Source organism: Lichenostomus cassidix, chromosome 13 (assembly GCF_008360975.1).
Source record: "Lichenostomus cassidix isolate B80296 chromosome 13, HeHo_3.0, whole genome shotgun sequence".
NCBI lineage: Eukaryota > Metazoa > Chordata > Aves > Passeriformes > Meliphagidae > Lichenostomus > Lichenostomus cassidix.
In genome coordinates, this window is record NC_139494.1 from 4447485 (window position 1) to 4473690 (window position 26206).

Here is a 26206-nt window from a genome sequence, read left to right on the forward strand (position 1 = left end):
TTTTTGTTTTACTCAGTTAAATTCTGTGTGCTGTACCCCCCTTTTCCCCCTGAACAACACAAAGACTCAGCCAAACCACATTCAGAAACGCTCTGAATATACCAAAACTGAGGCTGTGTTTGTGGTGTGTAAGAATTATTCTCACCTGAATGGAAGGTTGTTTAACACCAACAAATCACCTGCAGATTAAATCCTACACTGAATTTGTAATTACAAATATGAACTTTTCATGGTAAACTGAAACTGAGTGTATTTGGGCTTCGGTTTGCATGAAATCTTTCTTTAGCTGAAGTTATTAGAGAACACAGTTCAGCTGCTATGACTAATGGTAATGGAGCTGAATTCCCTTGCACTGTGGACATGTTCCTGTTGTTAAAGTAATTTGGCTGTACTGGATCCTGCTTATAGCCCTCCCTTTCCTGCACATCTTTGATAGCACTTCAGATCTTTATGTTAAAATTTGTGTCAGCTACTCCAAGCCTTCACTAACCCATGAAGAACACAACGGCCAAGGATTCTGGCTCTGCAGTGTGGGGAAAGAATGGAAACCATTTCACTCCAGGAAGTATAAGTTTAACATAAAACAGGTTAGTCTGTTTGGCAGAAAGCAGGGCTCTTAATAAGAAAGTAAATTGACATGTTTCAGTTAGAAAGCTTATTTTAGGCTGTGCCTCATTTTATTTTTGAGTTGAAGTAGCCTTCAAAAAAGCAAAATATCTGAACAGCTTTGTTACTCACCAGCATCCTTATCTGCAATTATAATGAAGAGGCACTGGAAAGAGGGAAGATGAATGTTGAGTCAGAGATGCATCCATATCTCTTAGGCATCCAAATAACACAGTTATCTTAGGTTCCCCATGTAGGCAGAGTACAGAGCTTCAGAGATTCCTCATTTGAGTTCTGGATTGTCCTCTGGAGGTGTCTTAATGAACTGTGTCAGAAAGATGAGTGATTGATTGCTCTTTTAACCTCAAAAACTAAGGTGGGATGAAGTTTGCTCTCTCCTCTGACGTTGCCATTCCCTGTGTTGAAGTTAAGCTGAGCAACACCAGAGATGCTAAGGCAGCACCTTCTGTGTGCATAGTGGTCACTTGAATATGATACAGAAAATAACTGGGGAGGTGCTGGCATCAAGAGGACTCATCAGCTAAACCCAGTGCAAGGATCTTGGTACTGCAGTTGGACAATAAATTTTTCATCTGATTATTCAGAGACTGCAGCAGTCTCCTGAGGTGCTGCAGCTCGATGGGATGGTTAAAAATAGGGTCCTGTATACAAATTGTTAGCAAACTGCAGGTTCAGTGACTGATTAACAGAAAGTGGATTAAAAGTGAACTGACACCAAGAGCAAACCATGCAATGCTGCTTGGCTGTGAAGAAGGGAGGGGTTTTCCTGGAAGCTGGCAAATATTTGATTTTTCAACTTCTTTTTTGCAAGTGTTTATGCAGGACGATCTTATGTACATCCAAAGGCTTATGGAATTTTATTTCTAATGTCATTTATAAAATAGTGCACTCTCCTGCTATTTTGGCTCTCCTGTATTCTAGGGACATAAATGAGGATTTTGACAGACATCTTTGTGTGCTGCTACCTCTTGTTCATTGCAGTTGATGATTAGTTGAGGCAGTTATTGTAAGTGGTGTTTAATTAGTGCAGCGAAGGAATAGAGACTTGTTCAGATATTCTCATGAGGTTTCTCAGGAAGGCGTTTGCAGAGCTCAGGCTGCGTTTGTTCTAGTAGGACTGAAAGAGTTCATTGACACTGAAATTACTGAGTTTATTACAGATATCCCATTTAATACTGTAAATCAGTATATAATATAAAAGTCTTTGGAAGATATGAACTGTTACTTGTCATTGCTTAGCAGAGTGCTGTGGATTAATTTATTTGAAGAGCCCAGGCCAGAATTGCAGCTTTATTAAAGCATTATAGGAATAAAGATGTAGGACTGTATCGTTCTTCACTGCAGCCATACAAAATTATTGGCAGGAATGCTAGTTATAGATATAATTCCTGAATAAGTGACATGTGGATTCCAGGGTTATGCATACTTTGAAATAATCAGGTAAGAAAATTGATGTGGTTTTGTGCCGCATTGCATGAGTCACAAAAGAAAATTAATAATCCAATATTTTTATCAATTCAGACTCTGGCTAGTTTGGTAACTAGTGGAGATTGAAGATTTATTGTGATGGGGTCCCTTAAAAAACTGCTTTAGTTTATTTCTGAGATTGCAAAGGTGGACAGTAAATCAGGTTGTCTTACCTTCATTGCTGAACCAAACCCACAGGACGGGGTGGCTGAGTTAATGCTGTCCTTATTTCCCAAAGTTCCCAAGTAATTGGGTGTTGATTTTCTGCCTAACCATGCTGGGTCAGAGCAGAATGGTGAAGCACAGAGCTGCATTATCTGCCATCTCTGCTCAGGTATTGCATTGTTCTCCATGCAGGCAATGAATAATCTGCGTGATGCTGACTTTGTTCTTTGGGCAGTGCAAAGCCCTTACTGAGGAAGGTGATAGTATTGAAAAGCACAAGCACTGACCTTCACTGAGGTTCAGCACAACGTTGTGAGCAGAGGACAGCCACTTCTCTCTCATTTGGGAATCCTGAGAGGACGTTTGGGATGTGACTTTCAAAATCATTGTCCACTGGCACAACTCTGCAGGCTCTGGAGTCAGTGAGAGCTTTATTTCAGTGGGAGCAGTGGAGCCTGAACCAAATGCCCTGCTTTCTATGTCAAAGATGCAGAAGTGAGTTAGAAGAAAAGGCTGTTTGAAATAATCCAGGATGTCAGGAGAATGCTCAGCTTCCATCAGTAAATGATGTGCAAAACCCAACAAATACGCCCAGAAACAGAATAACAAAATGCTTTCTATGTCTGTAGTAGCTTGTGTGTGCTACCTTGCTGGAAAGTGCCGAGGAAATACAAAAAAGAAAAGCAGTGGCAATTACAGGTTGTCAGTGTAAGTGCCAGCAGCAGGAAGGGCCTCTGGGAGCTGAAATCAGGCTCAAAGGGCACTCGGGGAGCATTTAAGGCCAGAGCCTGGCCATCAGCTCAGAACCTACTGTTATTAATAGGGGCTGCGGTATTTCTGAGGTTGCATTTAAATAAACGGAGCAAACCTAAATGGCATTTTTACTGAAAGGAGACACCAGGAGAGAGTAAGTAATAAAAAGCAGTGCAGATTGGGCATTCCCTGTGTGGTGGGAGCTGCTCAGGCTCCCTGCAAGGAGCCGTGAGCAGCCTTTGGTGGTGTTTTCTGTCGCGCCAGCTCTGTCTCTGAACTCGCCCGGGCTCTGTTCGTGTTCACTAACCCCAATTGTGCTCCAGGGTGTTCCTGCAGTAGCATAAAGGATGACCTCTTGTATCCAGCACCTTTTTGCATGGGTGGAGTGGAGAGCAGCTCTCCGTGAACCTTCAGCTTGTGCTTCTCCATGCTGCTTCCTCTCAACGCTCCTCTCTCTCTGGCGCTGCCTAACCCTGACTCTGGCTGTCCATGGGGTTTTCCTTTGTGCTTGATCTAACCATGTGGTAGAACAATACAAATGGAACATGGTTCTGTCAAGCACCATGGAAGGCTGCATACTCCCTGCCGCATGGCATGCCTGGATACTTCTGCTGGGTCAGAAGCATCGAAAGGTGAGATTTCCCCTTTCCGCGGTGAAACAGGTGAGGTGTGGCTAACCAGGCTAACCTGGCACGGCCAGGGAGCCTCAGTGATGTTTGCACAGACTTTCCACAGGGCTTGCATGCAGAATAACCATTTCTAAGTAATTAATCTGTTTAATTCCTCTCATAATGGAGTCAGGCATCCTGTTGGTTGATAATACTCAAGGGTGATTCCAGCCATACCTACAGAGATGAAAAATCACTTCTGTCTTCTTGCCTCGAGAATAATGTAAGCTGCATCTGTCTGTTTGAGCTGTCCAGTGAGTCCTTCTACTTGAGGTACACTTTGGATGCCATTTCTACCACTTAATGTAACTTTGGACCTGCTCTGAGCAACCTTAATGTGCTGGCATCACATTGTGAACAAATACAATGAAAAAAAAAACTTCAGAAGAGTCTCCAAAACACTGTCCTTTATCTCTTGAAATGGCGTGGGTAACACGGCCTGAATGAAAACACTACTGTGCAATAATTCCATAGGGCAAAGCTGAGTCAGCATATCCAAATGGGCCATTTTAGCTTTGACAGTTTAGATAAGATCTTTAAAATACTTCTGCCTAACTCTCCCTCTACACAGAGATAATGATACCTCTTCATGAAGGACTTTAGAAGTCTCATATAGAAGTTTTCTTATACTGAAATATTGCCTTGTCTTGCAAATTTGTCACATATCTGTTGTAGAGCCATCTAAAAGGGGACATCTGGGGTTCTTAGATTTTATCTGTAGTTACTGACAAAAATTAATACTAGAAATGGGAAATTATAACAAAAAATGTACTTGCTTGGTTTTTCCTCATGAGAATTGTGATCTTGTGGTTACATGAGGAACTGCTGAGATTCCTGGGGGGTTTTTGTTCAAGTTTTTGGCCAGGTGGTCTCAGTGGTCATATTTTTGGTGCCAAATTTGAGGCAGCTGGATCATTTTCTAGGATAGAGGTATGAGGTCAGTTTTCAAGCCCTGTTGAGACAGCCTGATTTGTAGCAGAACAGATCATCCAGAACTCCAAAGCTAAGTTTTAAAAACTGAAATCAGGTTTTCTAAACAATGCTTAAAAAGAAGAGTAGAACAAAAAGGTATTTCTCTCTGTTGGCTCATTTCTCCGTGTGGGTATCGGAAAGGCACCCAGAATGTTTGAGCACTTGGAAATGTGATGTTTCTTTATCTCAGTGCTGCTGTTTAGTAGAATGGCACAGTGTGTTTGTTCTGTGGTAATGAGGAATCACAGTGCCCTGGTACCAGATAGTGGTGTCACATTGGCTGTGAAATAAAAATGTTATCAGAGTAACTAGCAAATCAAGTAACCACAGCTGCCCACAGTTACTCACAGGCCTTGCTGTTGCCTTGGCTACTTGTTTAACAGCAAACTTAATTCTTCCTAATTTGGGGAATTTCTAGAAAGTCCCATGTCATGTTCTTTCCTGCATATCTTCTCCAAGAAGGATCATTTTATTGCTTGCAAAAAGTGGTGAACTGAGCTTCCTGAGCCCTGTTGTGTTCTCAGACCCCAGCAGTCAGGCACTGATAGCCCTGGGAGGAGAAATGGATGGATGTGCTGAAACAGTCCTGCAAGCAGATGGCTGACTTTCACATTGCTATCCCAGATGGGAATATCTTCACAGAGCAGCCACCTGTCCAAGTGATCTCAAGGCTCAGGTCAAATAGTGAATTTTATCTGGTCTTTGGCAGGTGATTCCTGCTGTCTCTCAGGCTGAGATGATGGAGTACATGCTGAGCAATACAGGCTATTGGTTACTTTTGACTCTGTGATTATGTGGTTGACCCTTATTTAAATTCACATACAAAAGGAAAAAAACAATGAAACAAACAACAAAAACCCCAAACAAACAAGCAAAAAAATACCAACAAAAAAACACCAACAGAAAAGGGGACAAAAATGAGAAAGAAAACAAAAAGTATGAAGGTGATGTTTGCTCCCTTCCTCTCCTGCTGAGCTGAGAGGCTTTTCCCCTGCTGCAATGGTGTCACTGTGCACTGATGCCCAGGCAGCATCAACTCCTTATAGCTGTGGAAGGTTGTGTGCCTTACCATCAGCAGAGTGGGTGCCAAGTCAAAATGTGGTAAAATTCTTTATTTGCTTGGCTAGAAAGCTTGAGAGAAAACCAAAATCTGATTTTCACCCTCCAGTGTTATACAGTTCTCCTTCATAAAGAATTCAAATTATTTTCCCATGGGAAGATGAATCTTGTATCCATCAGTAGACTAAAAATTTTACTTAATAAATTTTTACTCTATGTAACTTCATTTTGTTTGTGATTATTTTTTTCAACAGAAATTTTTACTATGAAAATTGGAAGTGCTTCTTCAAGGGTTAAGTGGGGATTTCCAAGACACTTTCTGGTCATTGGTTGTTGCTGTGTTATTCAATGTGTGCTCTAATTGTGGCAGTTTTAATAAACTCTGGTCCTGATAACTGTTTGTCTTCAGTATTGTTTCCAAGGAATCATAAACAACCAAACATACTGACTACCAAGCTTGGAATTTCTAGGACTGGATACCAAATGTTGGATTTTTAAAGGATAAGAGTTTAAATGATGGTGGTGTGGGGAAAAGCTTAGACTTTATTTTTATAATGCTTTAAAATGCCCTGTGGTCCTAATACTTTAAGTGCTGCACTGTCAGTGAAGTTGCACTTTAGATGTATAATTTATAATAAGCATGAAAACAAGCAAAGTATTTAGCACCACTGAAGTGGTAAAGTGCAAACCTGTATGTCAAGTTTCTCATAATCCAACTTGGAATTACAAAACTAAACCAAAGTGTCTTTGTGGAATCAAAGTGTTAGATTGCCAGTAGAATTGCTTGTTTGCACTGCATTGCCCTGTGGAGTTAATGTGCAACATAAATTAAAATAACAGTGGATTTAGGCAACTTCTTTTTTCTTTCAGAAAATAGCGCATGGTCATAAAAGGGGCAGTGGAGTATTTATCAGTCTGGGAAGGGGAAGCAGGTGATGAATGTCATCAAGTCTCTATAAACACATTTCAGCTTGGGTTTTTGTTGATGGTTTTGGGTCCTCAAAACATTTGTTCATCTCCTCTCTCTGGAAACCGTGGTAATAGACTTTTAAAACTTTGGAAAACTTAAAAAATGCATCTTGGTAATGACAGTCCTGGGGCATTGCACAGGGTTGCTGGGACAGTTCTGGTGCTTCCATTATGAAATACGAAGTGAGTGGGCAGGAATTGCACGGTGGGGCTTTGGCAGCACTTTGCTTACATACACATTTATTAATGCTTCTGGTTCCTTGAAGCCTTGAGATCAACTTTCCAACCTGCTGCTATTAAATGAGAAAAACCAAACCTGAAAAGGACAGATTAGTTCACTGAGCCTAATTGGAAAAGCGTTTCATTTAGAACGGGTCAAAAACCCAGTCAAAGAGGTCTGGCAATCACGGTGTAATGGCACATCAGGGAGTGCTTCCCACTAAGTATGGTCTACCCGTTCCTTAATTAAAATGAAAATGATTTAAACTGCTATTACTTTCCTTTGCTGTTTGTTTAACATAGTTAATAAAGATATCTAATTGTTGGAAAATTGACAAGGTTGTCTAATAAAAGATTACTCTAAAAAATGGCTCTAATAGCTGAGGTCTGAGCATTGGGGACTTTTTAATGATATCTTGAAAAGTCTTTTGTCATTTGAATTCTTTCATGAGCTGCCTTTTCCTTGTTGCTGGACTAAATCCAAATGGGAAAAAAGTGAGTTTGCTGGAAAATACCTTAACAGGTAGGCTTGTTAGACAAGGAATTAGTCTGTTAGGGGGAGAGTGAAAAACCAGAGGAAAGTCTTGGGAGTAATTTTAAAAATTGCTGAGCAAAAGTCCTTGGCAAGTATAAAACCTGTGTGCAGGAGCTGGGAGCTGACAGGAGGCAATGCTGAGGATGGAATCCACGATATCTCTGGTTGCTGCAATTATCAACAACTGTTTGCTGGAATATATTTTCCTTTTCTTTCAGGGTCAGAGGATTACAGAAGTAAATTCACCGGGAAGTGTTTCATGGACCTGGTGTGTCCCGAGAAGTGTCGCTGCGAGGGGACAGTCGTGGACTGCTCCAACCAAAAACTCACCCGCCTGCCCCCTCACCTCCCCGAGTACACCACTGATCTGTAAGTGTGCCTCTCCCAGGGTGCTCAGCTGCACATGTAGGCTTTCCTGATCTTTAAAGGCTGCAAAAGGGACTCAGACAATTGAAGGCACCTCCTGCTTTTGTCCCGTTGTGAAAATGGGAAAGTTAATTTTATTTCAGAGTTGCTACACCCCACCTCTCATTTCCTTGGCAGTCATGCCAGCTGTGGGGATGAGAAAGGAGCTGTGGCCCCAAGCACCAGCCATGTCCTCCTCAGGTGCTGGCCTGGCCTGAGCTGTGTCCTTCCTTTCCAGTCTTCCCTGGAGTCCTCTGTCGTTGCACCTGGTCATTTCTATTTAAGAAATGGTTTAAACTGTTTGAATTATTCTGTGATCAGGACATCATTCCAGCTCAGCATTCATTGCCTGCTACTTGGGTGAAACAGCTCTCACTAAATATGATGTAACTTCAAGACATCCGAGTATGAAAAACATTTTTATTGCTTAGCAACTGAAGATCCTGGTTCTTTTCTGGCTTTGGTAGCCCCTTCAAACAGAATTTTTTTTTTAATTAGTGTTGTATTTATTGTACTTATTCCATTTAAACCCCCATACAAATTTTTGATCTGAAGTTCAGAAAAAATATGAGAGGCATCCAGAAACACAGCAAAGACTCTACATAGCAAAATGGAGCTATGTGCCATCAGAGGAAGAATTTCACATCCCAAGCCTGCAAAGACTGTGGCCTTCACGTTGATTTTGGAGATCAGTAGACTTTTATAGGAAGGCACCTGAAATCAGAGCTCTCCTGGTTACATGGACCACGACTCCAATTGTGTGTCTTGTGCAGCAGGATGCATGAGAGAGATTCAGTCAAGCAAACGAGGTTTGTGTGGAGTAGATGAGGTCAATAGTTCCTTATCCCATGCACTGGAAGATGAAGGGAGTCTGACACTGTCTTTTGGCATTACACTCTTTAAGGCATCCCAAGCTTTTACTGGAGATAGTCCTCTGTGTCCCTTTCCCTTCAAAGCTGAACCCTTTCAACTGTAGGAGTTTGAGGGAGAGGGAGATGAGTGCTTTGCTTAAAAAAGGTCATGGTTCTCTGTGGCAGCCCTGAATGTCACAGGGAGATATCTACAGACATCTGTGAAGCATTAAATATCTCTGTGTTTGTTCCTCTCAGGCGGCTGAATGACAATGATATTTCTGTCTTGGAAGCTATTGGACTCTTCAAGAAGTTGCCCAACCTTAGGAAAATGTAAGTCTGAGTCACTTGTTATAATACATGCTGCCTTTTAATAAGGAAAGGAGGAAGGGATGATTTTTTTATTGTTTAGTACTGCAATAGTAGAAATCACTGTTTTAATGTGACTTTAATGAAAAGGAATGAGTTGCCTGTAGGATGGACAGGCACAGTTAAACCACACTGACAGATGAAGATCCTTAGGCTGACATTTCAGGGAGGGGTTTAAGTTACATTTCTTACTCTTTCAGTCATGGAGACTGACAAGAATTCTGTCCCAGAGTTTATTCAGATCTATGCTTATTGTTAGGATTGATTATGACATTCAGCATTTTGGTATTGTCTCTTGAATGTATTGTGTGTCTCCAACTGGTGTGGTTGTTTCAAATAGTCAAAGGAAAATAATACAAGATATAGATGATGGCAACTCCTGGAGATCATTATTGGTTTAGCAAGGAGAATAAATTAGTGAACTTATAGATCAGTCATTCAAATATATCTATATAATTCTGTTGACAGCCCTGGCACGGTACAATGTATATATGTAATAAGAGCAGTGTTTTGGAAAGAGAATATGTTAGATACCTCCTGATAGTCTTCAAAATGGATCCTTCTGAAATTATGTAAAGTTTTAACCCTATGGACCCATTGCCAGTATCTCATTTAACTGTTTACTTTTAGTAAGATTTTATCGTCTGGATCAAACTACTTTAGGGAACCCAACCAAATCAGCCTGTTTGTTCTGTATTCATTTCACATGGTTTCTGCCATCTGGAGCTTCCTGGCCATTTAAATCCATGTGAGATCTCAGGGGCTTTGGGGACACCTGTAGTGGGATTCTTTTGTCAGTCTTATTTCTGCAAGAGTTTCAGATGCAGCACTGCAGGTTTGCAGTGGGGTTGTATTTGTGTAAATACAGAGCACCAGACTGGGGGAACTAATCATAAACATTTGCCTCATGTTTTATGAATGATCAATAATTTGTAGCTACAGTGCACTCAGAAAATGCTGTTGACATTGTAAAGTGCTCTGTTCCCTGTGTAAGTAGATAGTAAACAGGAATGAAAAATGCATGCTATATAAGTGTATACACAAACTGGAAAGCATCTGTCCTCATCAAAACTTCAGGATTTATGTTTTGAAAATTGGAATAATTTCTTTTGTTTTATTTAAAACTGACTGTAGGGAGGTGCAGTGCTGTCCTTGCTGTCTCCATTGATCACTCAGAGGGAGGAGTGCCTCAACAGGGGCTGCATTTTGGGCATAAATCCAGCATGAAACTGTTGTGAGAGTTTAAGAGTTTGTTTTCTGTGAAACAAAAGAATCTTTTATCTGTCCTTGGTAGCTGCTGAGAGCTGAGGTGTACAGGAGCAGGTCAGATTCGTGGAAAAAGAAGCTGCTGCACCCTACACCTCACAAAAAGTGTCTCCTGCTGGGTTTTAGTGGCAGGAGAGGCTCTTCAGGAAATCTTTGTAGCTGATCTCATTTCTTTTGTTCTACCTGATGTTCTGAAGGAATTTCTCCATTTTAATTGAAAGGATATTCTGAAAAAGGTGGTTTTTCATATAAGCAGACCAACATTTCAACCACAGCTTTACTGAGTAGCTTGATCCTTAAAAAGCCAGATTAGACTTCTTTTCCTGTTTCTCCCACTCTGTGAAAAGAAGGAGTTACCAGGGGGAAACAAGCAAACAAACACCCCTTTCCTTCCAGGTTATGATTTAGCCTTTACTAGGCTATATCCTTCTGCTAATGGAAGGAAATGTGGGAATGCCATGGACGGGATTGCTGCTGCTGCTGGTCCTAAAGCAGCAGCTCTGGGTGGCAGGAATGTGATGCACATGATCTGCATTGGGTCTCACTGCTGCTATTAAATTAGAGAGGAAGGATATTGATCAAATCCCCATTTTGTAGTGTGTGTAAGGGACAAGAAACTTGACTGTTATTTGATTGACAATATTGACTCTGTCTCATCATATATTCCTTGTCTGTTCTAGTGTTAAAGGCAAACAGCAGGTGGAGGAGTCTGTCTGGTAATTGAATTGCTTCCTAGGCTTAAGAAAACATCTCAGAGCTTTGCAGTGGCAGGCCATTAGCCTAAATCATATATTTTTACTTTTTTTTCTTTATTTTTTTCTGTAATACTCTTTTTTGCTGAAATGAATCTGAATATCTGGAATATGAATATCTGAAGGATACTGAAATGTTTGTCCTCTGGTTGTCCTTCACTTGAGTTTGGGACTAGTGTCAGATCCATGCCAGGAAACTTAGCAAAGAAACTTCATTTCAGAGTACCGTGGTTCCACTGTGGCGAGTAAAGCTCTGCAGAATTCCAGAGAGAGACAGACATGGAAAAAAACGGGAACTGTCAGACCACCTTTGCAACAGGTGGTAGTACCAACCCCACCTCTAATGTGCAATTAGCTTTTGTGGTGCAATTTGTCTGTAAATAGTCATCCTAAGATGAACCCTATTGTATGATGTGTCAGCCCAGGATTTAATACATTTTAACGCAAAACAAAATTGAATTGTTGATATAGAAATTTAAAGGTCAGAGGGACATAATGCAATGTGATGCCACATTTTACTTAGGAATTAAATTCCTACAATTACCCTGCTGGTTTTTAAAAGGTTAACATGTCTGCATGTTCCTTTAAAAAAAAGACTGACTTAAATAATTAGCTGCAAAATCCCATACACATAATGCTGTTTTCATAACCTAAATTTTAATAATCTTTAATGCTTTTTACAGTAGAATAAAAATCTTGGTGTAGATTCTTCTAGACTGATCTAATCCAGTCCAGAAGTAATTTACTGGGCTCTCCAGTGAGCTCTGTTTTGCTTTCATTGTGTTCTTACCAAATTGCCTCACCTGATCTTGCAAGTGTAAAGGCAAAGCTGAAGTCTCTGAAGGCTGAAGCCCCATCAGTGACTTCTGGCTCCAAGGGCTATGTTGCTGATATTTTGCAGGGTGGTTAGCAAAGAGCACTTTGAATCTACTTGAAGTGCAGGAGAAATACAAGGGTGTATTTCTGAGCTCTTAAAGAGTGGGAGCAGCTCCAGGACTTGGACTTGTGGGGGTATCCTATCCCCAGGAGATAAAAAGGCTCCAGGAGCTGGAAGCTTCTGCCTTTCACAGGGGATTATATCTGCAGTGGGAGATCTCACTCAGCACAGCAAGGTCTCACATCAGGCAGGGAGAGGGGAGACATCACCAGTTTTGACTTCTGTGGGAGGGAGCAGTTCTTTTCTTGCAGCAATTACCAAATTCAGCATGAAGCAAACACTGGGAGCCCCACCACCCCCTGGCACTACCTCAAGTTGGGAATCAGAGATAAAATCTTTGAGTGCTTGGGGACTCCTGTGGCAGTGGGAGCCTGGAGGAGTCTGCTGGCCATGGCAGGTTCAATGTCCAAAACCCCCTGGCTGTCTAATTCAGTGGGAGCACAGGGATATCACTGCTTGCTGAAATGCTGACCCCCAGGGAGAGGCTGCAGCCCCCAGGTGACATCTCTGGAGCTTGCCCACTCCCCTGTGCCTACAGAAATCAGCATTGCCCACTCCTGCCGAGGTCCCAGCAGCTGTTTCTGCAGGGAAAAATCAGCAATGAGCTCACATTCAAAGTGGAAAGGTGAACTGCTGTACTTCATGCACTGCTGGGGAGAAAAGGGACTGACCTTTCTTCTTGAGAATAAGAGTAATAAAAAATATTTACCTCAAAACCTGAAAGGGTCATCTAACAGTTCGTTCAGTAAAGCCTTGCCAAAGCTACAAACTGAACATATAATATGGTCTTCATTATCAGAAGTGTCAGGCTGTCTTGCCAATAGCTGGTACTGCCAGCCCACCTCTAGCATGTAATTGCCTTTGGAGGCTTAATTTCGCTGTAAGTATTTCTGCTAGATTGAATTGTATGGAGTGTCAGACCAGGGTTTGAACATCTTACATGTGAAATAAAATTGAATCATGATAAAGTTGGCAGACTAGAAGTCAGTTTCAAAACCAGGATATCAAGTTTCTTGGGGAGGCAGAAGTAGTTTGTGTCCTTGGAAACAGCTGTTACCTGTTGTTCTTTCCTCTAAGCATGAATTTTGCTATGGCAAATGAGGTTGCAGTCATCTGTCGCTTGTTACACAGAAACAGGCTTCATTTTCTGGGAATCACATTGTGCAGTGTGCTGTGCTTTGTGGCATTTGTGCTCGTGGTGTTTTTTACAGCGAGGCCATCAGTCTGCTCTGCTGGATGAGGGTGGGAGTGTCGCTGGGTGCAATTCACTGTCTGGCTGTAGTGTTTCAGACTTTCAGTGCCATCCAGCTCCCGAAAACAGCTTTCACCATAACGCCCAGCCAGGCTGTTGTAAAGGCTGTAAAACCCTCTCAGCATCCTCCAGAGGAATGCAGCAGCACTGGGCTTTTCCTCCTCACATGTACTTAAAGATTCCAATCCCACTGCCAGCAGACGAGAGTATTCTAGGGAAACCCTGCCCAGAACAGGCTGGTTTTATGTTAAAACTCAAAGGCTGGAGGTGAGACCAAGCAGATCCTTTGTGGCTGGCCTGGGCTCTGTGGTTTTCTGGGTGGGAAGGTGTGTGAGGAATGCAGCAGTGGGGAGCTGGGATGCTGACACTGACCCAGCAGGTACAGCAGGGTGAACACTTCTGTGAAAAGTCTGAACAGAATCCAGCTTGTACTGTGCTTAAGTTAGGAGATCAATAGAAATAATGTTAGTATAAACTTTAGCCATAAATAAAGTGTGACTGAAAAGTGAGCTGTGTGAACAAGGTCACGTTGGTAGCTTCTTGATCTCTTCATTTCCTATTCACAGCCCCCTATAAAGTAGACCCAAGCTTTTTGAAAATTTTTTTGACCTCCTGTCCAAAATAAAAATGTGGAAGTAAGATTCAGTGTTATCACCAGGGTAGATCTGGGAGTCCTTACAGAAACAATAAGCCTTCATGAGTGACCGGGCTGACAATAAGCTCCCATTTGGGTCCTGCCAGAGGCCAAAAGAATCTAAAAATTCAGCTTCTTTTCCACTATCTTCCAATATTTCAAGAAGAATTCCTTGTAGAAGCATAGTGTTGAAAGAGGATGGGGCTTTTCTATAGTGGGAATTTGCTATAAAGCCTGTCAGTAGGTTTTTTCTGATAAAAAATTCCTTGTCAAGTGTGATGGTCACATACAAAAGATTCTTTCAGGGCTGGGAAGGATGGAGTTAGAGGTCTCTGAGTTGCAGACCAGGCAAAGGTTTCAATGCTTTCATTTTTTAGGCTTTGTATCAGCTGATTATTTTTCCTGGTAACTCCAGACTCAAAAGTATGTAATTTCTCATGTTTATTATTCTAGCTGTTCAGACTTTAGGAGGAAACTTTTTTTTTTTTTTTGGTAACTGAATGTTGTCATCTACCTTTTTTTTTTGTTGCATTCTGATATGGGAAACTCTAATTCAGGAAGACAAATAACAAAATCCAGGCTGGCAGAACATCTGCTTTGACAATACTCCAAGCAGGATTGCAGGGCAGTGTCGTCTCTACCTATTTGTTATTGCAGAGCTTGTCCTTTCCCTGCCTTGCAACTTTGATTTCACCACAGCATTAAATCTTGGATTTTCAAATATTTTGCATGGGAAAGGTATTTATAATTGGCTTCTTCGCAGACTGCTGGCATATTTATGGGTAATTTTATGTTGCTGAAAAGATCAGGCATTATTAACTCAAATGAGCCAAGTTGCCTATCTGCTGAAGTTCTTTGGCAGCAATTAAAATTCAGATGTTTGCACTGTAGAAAGGTGTCAGTTCCTTTGCAGGTCATGGCCAGTCTTTGTCTCCAATATTTTCTCTTTTTTGCCTTCAGTATCTAATAGACCATTTAAATTGCACCCATGTTTTAATACATGTGCCTGAATATCTTTTAGATGGTAAAAAGTAACTAATAAAACTTTATAACTACAAGTGTAGGTCAGTGTGCAATCTGCAAAGTCTTTGTCTATTATAGTAACCAACCCTCCCTTCCCACCACAAACATTTTCTTACTTATTCGTTCATTTTTGTGCAAATGTGCATCATGGCATGATCTTTACCAGGAGGGGGATCTTTGGGAGCATTTATTTATTCCAGCATTCAAAGGAGATGCTGAGCTATAAACATTTCCACTGGAGAAATAGCTGAGCCCCAAAATTAAATGCATATGTCAGAATATCCTCCCTTGACTTGCTTTGACACTGAACATAAACTGTTCATGAGAGCCTTAGCACAAAGCACTAAACTTCTGGAAAGAGAAATCTGCATGTAAGTATTTCTATATGTTTTTATGTTATTTTTGGCTGATTGCTGGCGTGCTCCTATTCTTTCTGATCACAAGAAAGCACAAGAGGTGATGGGCCACATGCTGTAGGGCCCACTCTCTGACAGTTGTTCAGCAGACATAAACCAGTGTACTCCAGTTTCCCACATGAAACATATTTCCAAGGCTTTTTTTTTTTTATTTTATTAAGTGATGACTTCTGAAAAGAGCAAGACCCACATTATTTCTATCTGAGGCCAAGCTGTCCTCTTTCCATGTCTTCTGTCAACTTTTATCTCAGTAAGATTGCCAGCTCTTCTGAGCAGAGTAGCCCAGGTGTTAATCTGATACCTTGTCATTTGTTTTATATCACCTGGAATTGGATTTTGAACCTATTACTCATGCTGTGTCTGTCCTGGGATCATTTCTGCAATAATGTGCTTTTCTGTATGAGTAATGGTGTTGGAATTTAGCATCTTCTTGGGAGCAAGAACATATCTTGTACTTTCTCCTTTTCGTTGTAGATAGTAAAACAAAGAACAATGTTTCCTGTCATAAACCTCAACAAATAGAATTATTCATCATAATCTATACAGGACATCACGGGAGATACTTGAAGGACTGAGGCTCAAAGTTTTAATGTGCTTAGGGCATTCTATATAAATGTTTTAAATTATTAAATGCCATTTATTTTTATGCATCTCTGATGGCACTTTTATCATTCAGAAATTGTCTGTTCACTGGGGTTTTCACAAATATGAAATATTCAAAAGATTAATTTTGCATTTCAGGAGAACTTCATTTGACTTTGTAGATCAAAGTTTTCTTATATTGATCTATAAGCAAACATCTTGAGACTGTATGGGCAGAGTAAATATTTAGACAATAATGCAGTGCATTGCAGTGGCTGTGAATTGACAATTAAGAGATAGACATTTCCTTTTGAGTGGTGGTTTTTATTTAAGTGCCTGGGAGTTCATAAGTGCACATGCTAAAGCTTGAATCAGACACATGTAGAGTAAATAAAAGTGGTCCATATTTCGATGTGTGACACCATTTCAGTTGTAGTGACATTAACTGACTCTGGCCAGATGAGCACCCAGTCCATTGTCCATAACTTCACAGACATGAATCAGATGTTAGAAAATTCCATTTGTTGTATCCTGGGACAGGTATAAGAAGGAACTACAGGAGATGTTAAAAGCTTGTAATTGCATTAATTTAAATTCTCTTGATATAACTGAAAATAATTGTGGTTTTGATGAGTGCAAAGGAGCTATTTGTAAGTACAGTAGGAACACCTTTGAACTTCTAGATGCTCTCCTGGCTGAATGAATGTCTCTCCAAATAACCACTAAAAGGCACTAATTCTTCCTTCCTTTGTCCCTCCAGTGTGATGAAGTATGTTTGGAATAAAACCCTACTGATTTTCTGCCTGTGCCTGGTTGTGTCCTTCCAGAAACCTGAGCAACAACAAGATCAAGGAGATCCGAGAAGGCGCGTTTGACGGAGCGTCAGGAGTGCAGGAGCTGATCCTGACCGAGAACCAGCTGGAGTCTGTGCACGGCAGGATGTTCAGGGGCCTCACAGGGCTCAAGACTCTGTAAGTCTCTCCTTGGGCTGGAGGTGCTCAGGTTCAGCAGTGCCTGCTGAAAAATATCTGATATTACACAGCAAGTGCTACTGCTGGGTGCTGGAGCACCTCATGAGGGTTTCAGTGTAGCTCTGGTCCTGGGCAGGTTGGAGATTTATCTGCTATTTCTGTAAAATACGCAGATTTTCAGGAATTTCAGGGCTAACATGATGGCAAACCTGTTGTGTGTCATATGTGTTTTATTATTAAATGTTTTATTATTTTGTTATTTCCTGTGGAAACAAAGCACATAGGAACTCCCTCTCCTCCTCCACCCAAATTGGAACTGTGCTGTAGAAAGAAAGCTCTTGACTAGGTGGGGCTGTCAGTAAATAGACTCTAGCAGTCAAAATACAATTGAAATCTGCAATTTATTCATTAGCAGAAAATACTTCTTATGTTGCAAGGTAACATGGCACAATTAGTTCAGTCCTTAGTCAAGTGTAAAAAGAAATTCAAGTTTCATTTCAAGGACTTTGTTCTGTAATGATAAATATGGAACTTTTTCTGTTCCATTAACATTTTTTGTGGTTCCAGCCATCTGTTCTTTAATTTAATGTATGCACTTTACTAAGGGATTTGAAAATACTGCCCATAGATGTTAAATTAATTTTTATACTGTAAAGCAGCCTGTGGCAGTGCTCCTAAACAAAATTCAGCATTTTTTAATAAAAAGATGCTTAACATTCAAGCTATCCTGCTGACCTGACCTACATTTCCCCCAGCTGATAAAGCAGTCTAAATATACTCAGCATGATACGAGGATTTGTGAGTCTAACTTTTCTTTCAGGAAGGGCACACAGTGCATGGCCAACCACGATATGAAACCAAAGGGTTTGGCTTGAGGGACACATTGCTGTCCATTAATTGACTTTCTTTCAACATTAAAATAGCAATCTTTTGCAAAGGGGCTGCATTCGTCAGGGTCATCGTCCAGCTTTTAAAAGACTGTATGTTCCTGAAATGTAGTAAATCACTGTGCAGGATATATTGGCATTCAAATCCATCCATCCCATCTTGCAGTTCACTGCCTGAGAAGTTCCACACAGGGTAGGGAAAGGTTTCCTGCTACTAATCCAGTGCGGGCCTTATTATCTCATTTCCTGTCTGTTCATTTCAGAGCCACTGGTCTTCACCTGGCAAGGTGTGTCTCTGTGCCCTGGGAGTCTTTCCTGAGACAGTTTCACCCCAATTGCAATCCCAAAATTCAGAGACCAAGGTGACTCTGGTTGAGACTCTGCAGAGAGAACAGTGATGCAAAAGCAAGACAGTGTTCAGCCCCAAACACGAAATCTTTGTGATGACACTGTGAATTTTTTCCCAGTCATATCTAATCTCTCTTTAGTGATTTTCAGGTGGCTATTGATGTAGCATTTCAATGCCCAACTGGCAAATACCAATCTGAGATTAAATCCAGACTCCTAAGGGAATCTGAATTTTCACTGTTCACTGCATGAATTTGACACCAAGGAGTTAACCCTCCTCAGTTTGGAGGATCAATTCACTGGAACAGCAGCATGAGCTGCATGTATTTTGTGGATTTTTGGGAGTGTGCTTTAATTACTGAATAATTTTTCACCTAAGTAGGAATATCACAACAGTGCAGTGATGTTTACAGACCCAGATATTGATTGGCATGCAGTATAACAAATACACACGAGCCTTTTTTGCAATGGAGTGAAACAAGATACTCCAGTCTTTCAGATTAATTGGTCTTTATTGTCGAGTTCATTGTTACCATAACAACTCTGAGAGATGGATCTTCCAAAACACAGCACTGATTCATCTGGTACAAGCACCAAGCAAAGACTATTTTATAGAATGATTACTGGGTTTTGTCTTCACAATTAATGATGATAATGATATTCCAGAGCTTGTGCCAGGTCTGGAAATGTTTCCTAAGATCTTCCTTGATTTTTGATGAGGATACTGTTTCCTTCCATAGTTTTGCAGTGTGGGTTACAAATAACATCCACAATAGGAGCAGAAGTAATGAAGTATTGTTATTGTCACACACTTCTGGCAGTCTTTCTCAATTGATCTCTGAAATACATCTCAACTTACTCTCAGATATTTATTAAATTGAGCCTTTAGTTTTTATTTCAGATTCATCACTAGTCGTAATTTTAATTGCGTATTGCTTTGAGATGTGCAGCTCCCATCAGCCTCTAATGTTGTGTGGAAGAGATGTATTTTAAATTCATGAGGCCATGTTTACAGGAATCTAACCCTCCCCTAGCTGTGTTCTACTTGAGCAATCAATAAAAGCAGAGTGCTTTGCAAAGCATCTGTCGATGCCCTTAGTAAAGCACCTCCTATCCTGAAATTATCCTCCCTCCCAGTGGTTCCTAATTCCCTGTTTCAATCCTTGCAGGATGCTGAGGAGCAACTCCATCAGCTGTATAAACAACGACACCTTTGCTGGCCTGAGCTCAGTGAGGCTCCTTTCTCTGTATGACAATCACATCAGCACCATCACCCCTGGAGCCTTCAGCACATTGGTCTCTTTGTCTACCATGTAAGTTATCTTTTTATGGTATGAACATGTCATGGTGCTGTTCTTCTGTGCTTTCCTCTTAAAAAAAAACTTTGCTGTTTATGTGGAAAACCTTATCGAGGAAAAGAAAACTCCATCCTACTGATATCACAGGTTTGGAGGATACAAGATGTGATTAAAAAATTTTTTTTAATTGTTTCAGCTTGAGTGGCTGAAAATATTTGGAGGTTGCTGTCCTCAGGCAGGAGGACTGTGTGTTTTGCTGTGTCATAGCCCAGAGCAATGTGCAGTGGAAGGTCGTGTAAAACAACTTCTGCAGATTCCAAGGGTGTAGCTTATCACACCCTTCAGCTCCCTGAAGCTGCTTTGGTGTCAGAACAGCTTTCTTGGATTTCAGTTAAATTAGTTAAACATCAGAAGTCTACTAGCTAATTCTTACATTTTCAGACCATCTGAAGATGACAAAATACTCAAGTCTCACTGAATGTGAATTTGAAAATCGCAACCTAAAATTTCTTTTCATTCTCTTACACTTCTCAATCATTCTTTGAAGTATTTCCCATGCTTCCTAAATACTTCAAAATGCTTTTTTAGTGTGTCCATTTTAATAAAGTACAGACTGATAAATATGGAAAGAAAGTCTGCCTTTTGTTTCCAGCTGTGAGAGGAACCCTGGTGTTGCTGTTAATGGAAGTTGTCTGTCCTGAAAATACAGCCTAAGTGTCCAGTCAAAATAAACTCTCAGTGCTATTGCATTTCAGGTTTGGAAAGCACTCTCCATCTTGTTTGGGTGAAGAAAGAGGTGTTGAATCTCGGCTGTTTTGTTGCTCACACTTTCCCTTTGCTGTTACAACTTTTCACCAGTAAATCAGTTATCATTTTGGCATTAGCTCTGTGCAGCATAAGGAACACAGAATTTTCTTTTCGTTTATATTTTGTAGTCCCAGGAGTCCCCTTGAAATTGATGGACAAAGAGAGAAACACAACCAGATTATTTTTATTGACTGTTTTCAAGTCTGTGGTCAAGGCAAGTGGCACTTGCTGAAAGCTCGTTGTCACTGTGCTGCGGGCAGTGCCTGCCTGCTCCTCTCTCAGTTGTCTCTGAGCTTCCTTCCCTGGCTCCCTTTGTGCTGGGACTCTCTGAACCACTTGTGAAGTCCTACCTTGCTTGCAGAGAATTGTCTTCGTCATATTTTTTTAAAAGAAAGCCCATTTTCTTTTTTCAGCTGTGGAAAAAGATTGTTGCACTTCCTAGTGCCAGCAATTAAAGCTGCTGCTAATTAGACTGCATTGCTTTGGCACTGATGTATAATCCTGTTGGTTCCTGGCTGTGTCTTGATGGGGAAGTTTGTTCTTTGACACATTTTCATTCTGTGTTCGATCTACAGACAGAAAAGGTGTGGTTTTGCCTTCTTTGGACGCTGGGTTGAGGCCATGGTGATTTTTGATGTGTAAATGCAGAGCTCAGCTGTGTTCATTTTCCAGCTCCATTGTAGGTGGATGTATTGGATAACACCACTGAAGTTAGATAGTGTGACTGCTTTTCCTGTTCAACCCACTCTTTGGGAGCTAATCGGGTATTGTGATCACTTATTTTTACATCTATTAATGGGAGACAAACATTCATGTAAAGTTCCATTTTCTTTTTTATCTTGGAAAATTTACAGCACTAAAGAATATTGCTCATTTTGTTCTTACTCTTTCTGAGTCAGTCTCATTGATATTCCCAAAACATGGACAGCTCTGAAAATAATACCCTGATTAATGATTTTCAATAGCGGAATGACATCTATTTTGTAGAAAAAATAGCAATTTTTATTTGTTATTAATCAAACTAGGTACTGCAGCATCTTAATTTGAAGTGGGATTGCAATTCTTCGTACAGAGAATTCAGTCATCTCTTTTAGTCCTTACACAGTCAAGGAGATGTATTTGCAAGCAGAACTGGTTTTTCATGGATTATTATTAAAATAACTGCATGAAGCTAATGCCAGAATGACCTATAACTGTTCTTGTATAAACTTAACCTGAATTCCAGAATATATTTTCAACCTAATTTCAAAAACATCCAGATGTGTTTCAGCATGTTTTTCTAACAGGTCAGTAGAATCCATTTAAATAGTTAATATTATATGACTTCTTTGCAATTTTGAAGAGGCACTTGTAGAAGGATATGCATATTTCATTCCTCAAGACTTCTATTTCCCCTTGATTTTTAAAATATGTCAATGTCCTTGAGTAAACACTTCTGAATTTAATGTTAGTACAAAATCTCTGCTACAGGTTTGATTGCTGTATTTCTGTCTGAGTGGTAAATCACTATTGTATGTGTAGGAACACTGATTATTAATGATGAATTTTTACATCAATTTTTCTGCCCAACATTACTATTTCTGATTTGAGAACTCCACTTGAATAGTCAGATTCCACCATAAAGCTTTTGCATATAATTAGCCTTTCCAGACTTTCAATTCCATTTCAAGTCAAGTAGGGAATCTCTTTACCAGGTGATACTTTAAGGAGAGCTTTCCTCTTACATATATATCAAAAGTTGCATCACAGTCTTGCCACAGAAAGAGCATATATGCAGGGACATGTGTGAGCTTCATACTGCATTAAAGCTAAAACTCACTGCTCTGCAGTTGGAAAGGGATAAAATGTTGCTAAAGTAGCAGGAGGACTTGTGGAATTGCTGACAAGATGAATTTGTCCTTCTTTTGCCTGGAGTGATTTGAATTTCTAAATGGCAGATTTGTTTGTTTATTAATTTTATCTGTAACAACTTATTTCTTTCTTGCTTCCTCATAAAAGGCATAATCCAAGTTCCAAACTAAAGATTCCAAGAATTTTACATCATTTGGTAACCTGTGTTTGCCAGGAAGAAAAGGAGGTTTTGTGGATAGTTACTGCTGCTCAGCTAGTGAGCAGTAGCACATTAAGTCAAATAATCTCTCCTCTCTACACAGGAATAATTACTATTTTTTGCTATGGAGCATTTTGTAGATTGAATGTTTGTGGAAGTTTTTGGTCTGTCTTTGTAAGGTGCTCTCTAGATGTGGAAAATATCCTTTACCCTCAGAGCTGCAGGTTTTCCAGAAAACGGATTATACACACCTGCTGTTTGTTTCCAATTGTGGATTATTTACCTCTGAGGATCTGTGTCATGGAAGAAGCTCTGTGGATATGATCCCACTCTCTTCCAGCAGTGGAACAAATGGCCTTTGAAGCACTGGCTCACTCGGCGTCAGCGGTTTAGACATTTGGTTTAGGCACTTTGCTCATGCCAGAGTGTATCAGTGTGGAAAATACACAAAGCATCCTGCATGTGGTCCCATTATGGATTGAAGAAAATGGAAAACAATTCAGAAGGAAAGCAGCTAGAGTGTTGCTTTCGGTGCTTTTTTGCACCTTCTGTCTGAAAGCTCTGGTGTAACCTGTTGGTTTTCTCACCTTTCTACAGTGAGTTAGCCTTGCCTTTGAATCTTTGTGTGAAGCAGGTGGAGTATTTTTACAACATTGTGCTGAGTTATCTGCTCCCCCCAGTTCTTCTTTCTCCACAATGTCCATTAGCCTGTATTAGATGCACATGGGATTAACCCCAGAGCTGCAGGGCAGAGCAGTGATTGAACACTGCTGTTGTGCAGTGCTGAGAGCAGCTGTAAATCATATTGTGGCTATGTGGTGTTGGCCTACAACCTACAGAATTTAGGTTTGGGTTTGTTTTCTGACTGGCACACCTCAATTGTGCCGTATGTTTTTGTCTTCAGCACTGTTGTTTTCCGAAGGAATTGTTTGGCTGAAGTCCTGATCTGATTATGGCTGCATGTTTAGGTTTGCGAAAGCATGTTGTGAGTGAAGGCTTTCAAGGTACTTCAGGTACTGCACCTGAAGTGCCTGTTTCTTGCCTTGAAATTTCTAGTCTTAAAAGATATGCTATGATTTAAAGAAATTTTGTTATCATCTTTGTTTCTGTGCTACCAAAATATTAACTCCTGGACATATTCACATGTGATGTGAAAAGTCCATCAATGTTAATTTAGATACTTCATTTTCAGGCTCCAACAGCTCATTTTTCTTCCAAATGAGACAACCTCAGAGTGAGCCTGTTGATTTTCCCTGCACACAATTTTGATCTGCACACAATGTGGCCAGCTCTCCCTTTTTACCAGGGATATCAGCCTCTTTCCTTCCTCTGAAGTTTGGTTGGGAAAGAGCAGCTCAGCCAGGCTGTTTGAAGGATCCATTCCTCTGGTGGAGGCTGTCAGATGATTGCTCTGGGGGCTGCACAGCACAGTGCCATGACTAGGCTGCAGCTCTGCTTGAAAGATATTTCAGGAGCTGGAGCAAGATTTGAAGCAGACCCCACAAAGTTCACAAGGCAGCAGAGCAGATGCTTTTCACTACAGATATCCAGAGCTGAGAAAACTTCTTAAGTGGCTCAAGATGACAGTGCTGCTTTATTTATGTATCTATGAACGTGTATAGGACTATCCTTGCTGTTTCAATAGGAAACCCAAACTCAGCTTGCCAGTGGCACCCTCCTGGCACTTCTTTGCATGGGCTGGAGCAGGGGCAAGGGGAGAGCATGAGTGCTCTGGGGCAGGTGGATGATCATGATGAAGATCATATGCACATGGCTGCACTTTGAGGGGTGAGTTTAGACTTGGTTGTGAGCTGTAGCTTGGATTGAATTCCCCTATAAATCCAGCCCTAGTAGTGTTGTAAGGATGTCTAAATAATAATTGTAAGCACTTTGGCTCATAAACATATGTCTATATATGCATAACTATATATATTTTAATTACAACCCCTGCCCTAGTATAAAACTTCCTGTGTAGAACTTCCCAGATCTGCAGAATGGAGGAAGGATCTCACAGGAACAGAGCCCAGGAAGGAGCCTGGACTTGGAGCCCCTCATCTTTCTGTAGTTATTTCGGTATGATCATGTGTAATGTAACCGTGTCTTTTTTCCTTCCAGTAATTTGCTGGCTAACTCCTTTAATTGTAACTGCCATTTGGCCTGGCTGGGGAAATGGCTGAGGAAGAAGAGAATTGTCAGTGGAAATCCACGCTGCTTGAAACCCTTTTTCTTAAAGGATATTCCAATCCAAGATGTAGATGTGCAGGACTTCACCTGTGATGGTAAGAAAATCCAGTTTGATTTGGCACTTGTGGTAATGTTGTTCTCTGTGAGAAGATCTCTCCCTACCAAGCAGTGCTGCAAAGTAGACATTTTGGGTTCGTGATGAACAAGGCAGCTACCTAGAGCTGAAGATCATTGTTCTCTAGCAGAAATATATTTTTATTCTTTTTTTCAAGTTTCTGAATTTCTCCTATGAACACCTAAATACAAGAATTAATTTATTATAGACAAACACCCTGCTTTGTCTAATCCTGGTGTAATAATTCCTCCCACTTCCTTATTCATACTCTTAGTTAACGCTCTAGAGCCAGTGGGCTTGAAAAGTCTTTTAGATTTGGGTGCTGTTGAGGGTAACAGGTGAATACAGGGAAATAAAAAACCACTTAGATATTATTTGAAATGACTCAGTGATGCTTCATGCTTTGTTGAGTCTATATAGGTTTTAAAGAAAATATCCTGACATTTCTCTCATTCTTCAGGTAGAGGATCTTTTGTCTTCTGGTTTTGTCTTCTGGTCAATCAGATTTTAGAGAAAACAGTAAGGAGAAAATTACCTGATGAATGCCTTGCTAATGTGATTTGTAGCCTGTTAAGACCAGATAGGCTGGAGGTGCAGTTAGTCATACCTCTAAAGAGACAATAAGAGTGATAGAAGTTCCCTACTTAGAGTAAAAATTAATTCCTATCCTAGTCAAGCAATCTGGCAACAGGCCCAGGTTCTTGAGCTCAGAGCTCAAGAGACCCAAGTTTAGTCATAAAAGAATAATTCACTTTTAATTTGAGAGAAAAAAGTCCCAAAACCAACCAAAATCCTGGTCCACAGAATGACATTCCACACTTGGGAGGAAAAAAAAGAATCCTGGTGCACAAAATGTCATTCCCCAGTTGGGAGCTTTCTCTGTCATGCAGTCACTTGGAGTCAAGGCAAATGGAAAGTAGGTGGTGGCAGCATGTGAAACACAGAGCACAGGGGAAAATTAAATATGCTGAAAAAACATACTCTTTCTGCAGGTTTGTGAAGGACTTTGAATTTTGTTTCCAATCATTAAACTCAGCAGGAAAAAAAGAAAAAAAGTCTTCTCTGTTCTTCTGTAGTCTGGTGGTGCCTCCCCAGCCCTCTGAATGCAAATCATTCCTAGCCATCCAGTCAGGGCTAATTCTGTTATCTTGTACCAGGACTTCCAGTCTTTTTCTTTAATCTCAATGCTCGTGGGTACCTCCAGCAGAGAGAAGAAAGAAACAGATCTGTCTCAATTAGTCGTTGCATCAGTTAAAAGGAGAAAGCAGGCGGCACAGAATGACAGCAGCCTGGGAGCTCGGGCTGTCCTTGCCGGGCAGCTCAGGCTGCCTGTGCTCACCCACAGCTGTGAGCTTCCCCTCCTGTCATCCAGGGAATGTGGCACTAAGTGTTTCCTTCCCTGCACATCGTGATCCTGCGGCAGGCATGTGCCTGGTGTTTTGCAAAGCCTGTTGCTTTTGGGGAAAATCCATGCTTTAATGTGCTGAGCTTCAAAGCGTCGGTTTCTACTGCAGAAACCCTATTGTTCTTCAATTACAAGATTTAATCTGCTGTTTATGGACCTTTGAAACCATTTTTGGAGAAAGTTGATATTTTTATGTGTGTGCAGATGGATTGCCGGCAGT

General features: G+C 40.7%; 1 protein-coding gene across 2 annotated transcripts in view; it reads left to right on the plus strand.

Moving 5' to 3' along the window:
• SLIT3 (slit guidance ligand 3) overlaps window positions 1-26206 on the plus strand; it is a 457068-nt gene that overhangs the window by 341203 nt on the left and 89659 nt on the right. For both annotated transcript variants that reach the window (XM_085073420.1, XM_085073421.1), the window contains 5 exons: window positions 7653-7803; window positions 8949-9023; window positions 16749-16892; window positions 19297-19440; window positions 24398-24561. In XM_085073420.1, the coding sequence (XP_084929546.1) occupies window positions 7653-7803; window positions 8949-9023; window positions 16749-16892; window positions 19297-19440; window positions 24398-24561 (678 nt within the window). The remainder of the gene's footprint in view (window positions 1-7652; window positions 7804-8948; window positions 9024-16748; window positions 16893-19296; window positions 19441-24397; window positions 24562-26206) is intronic.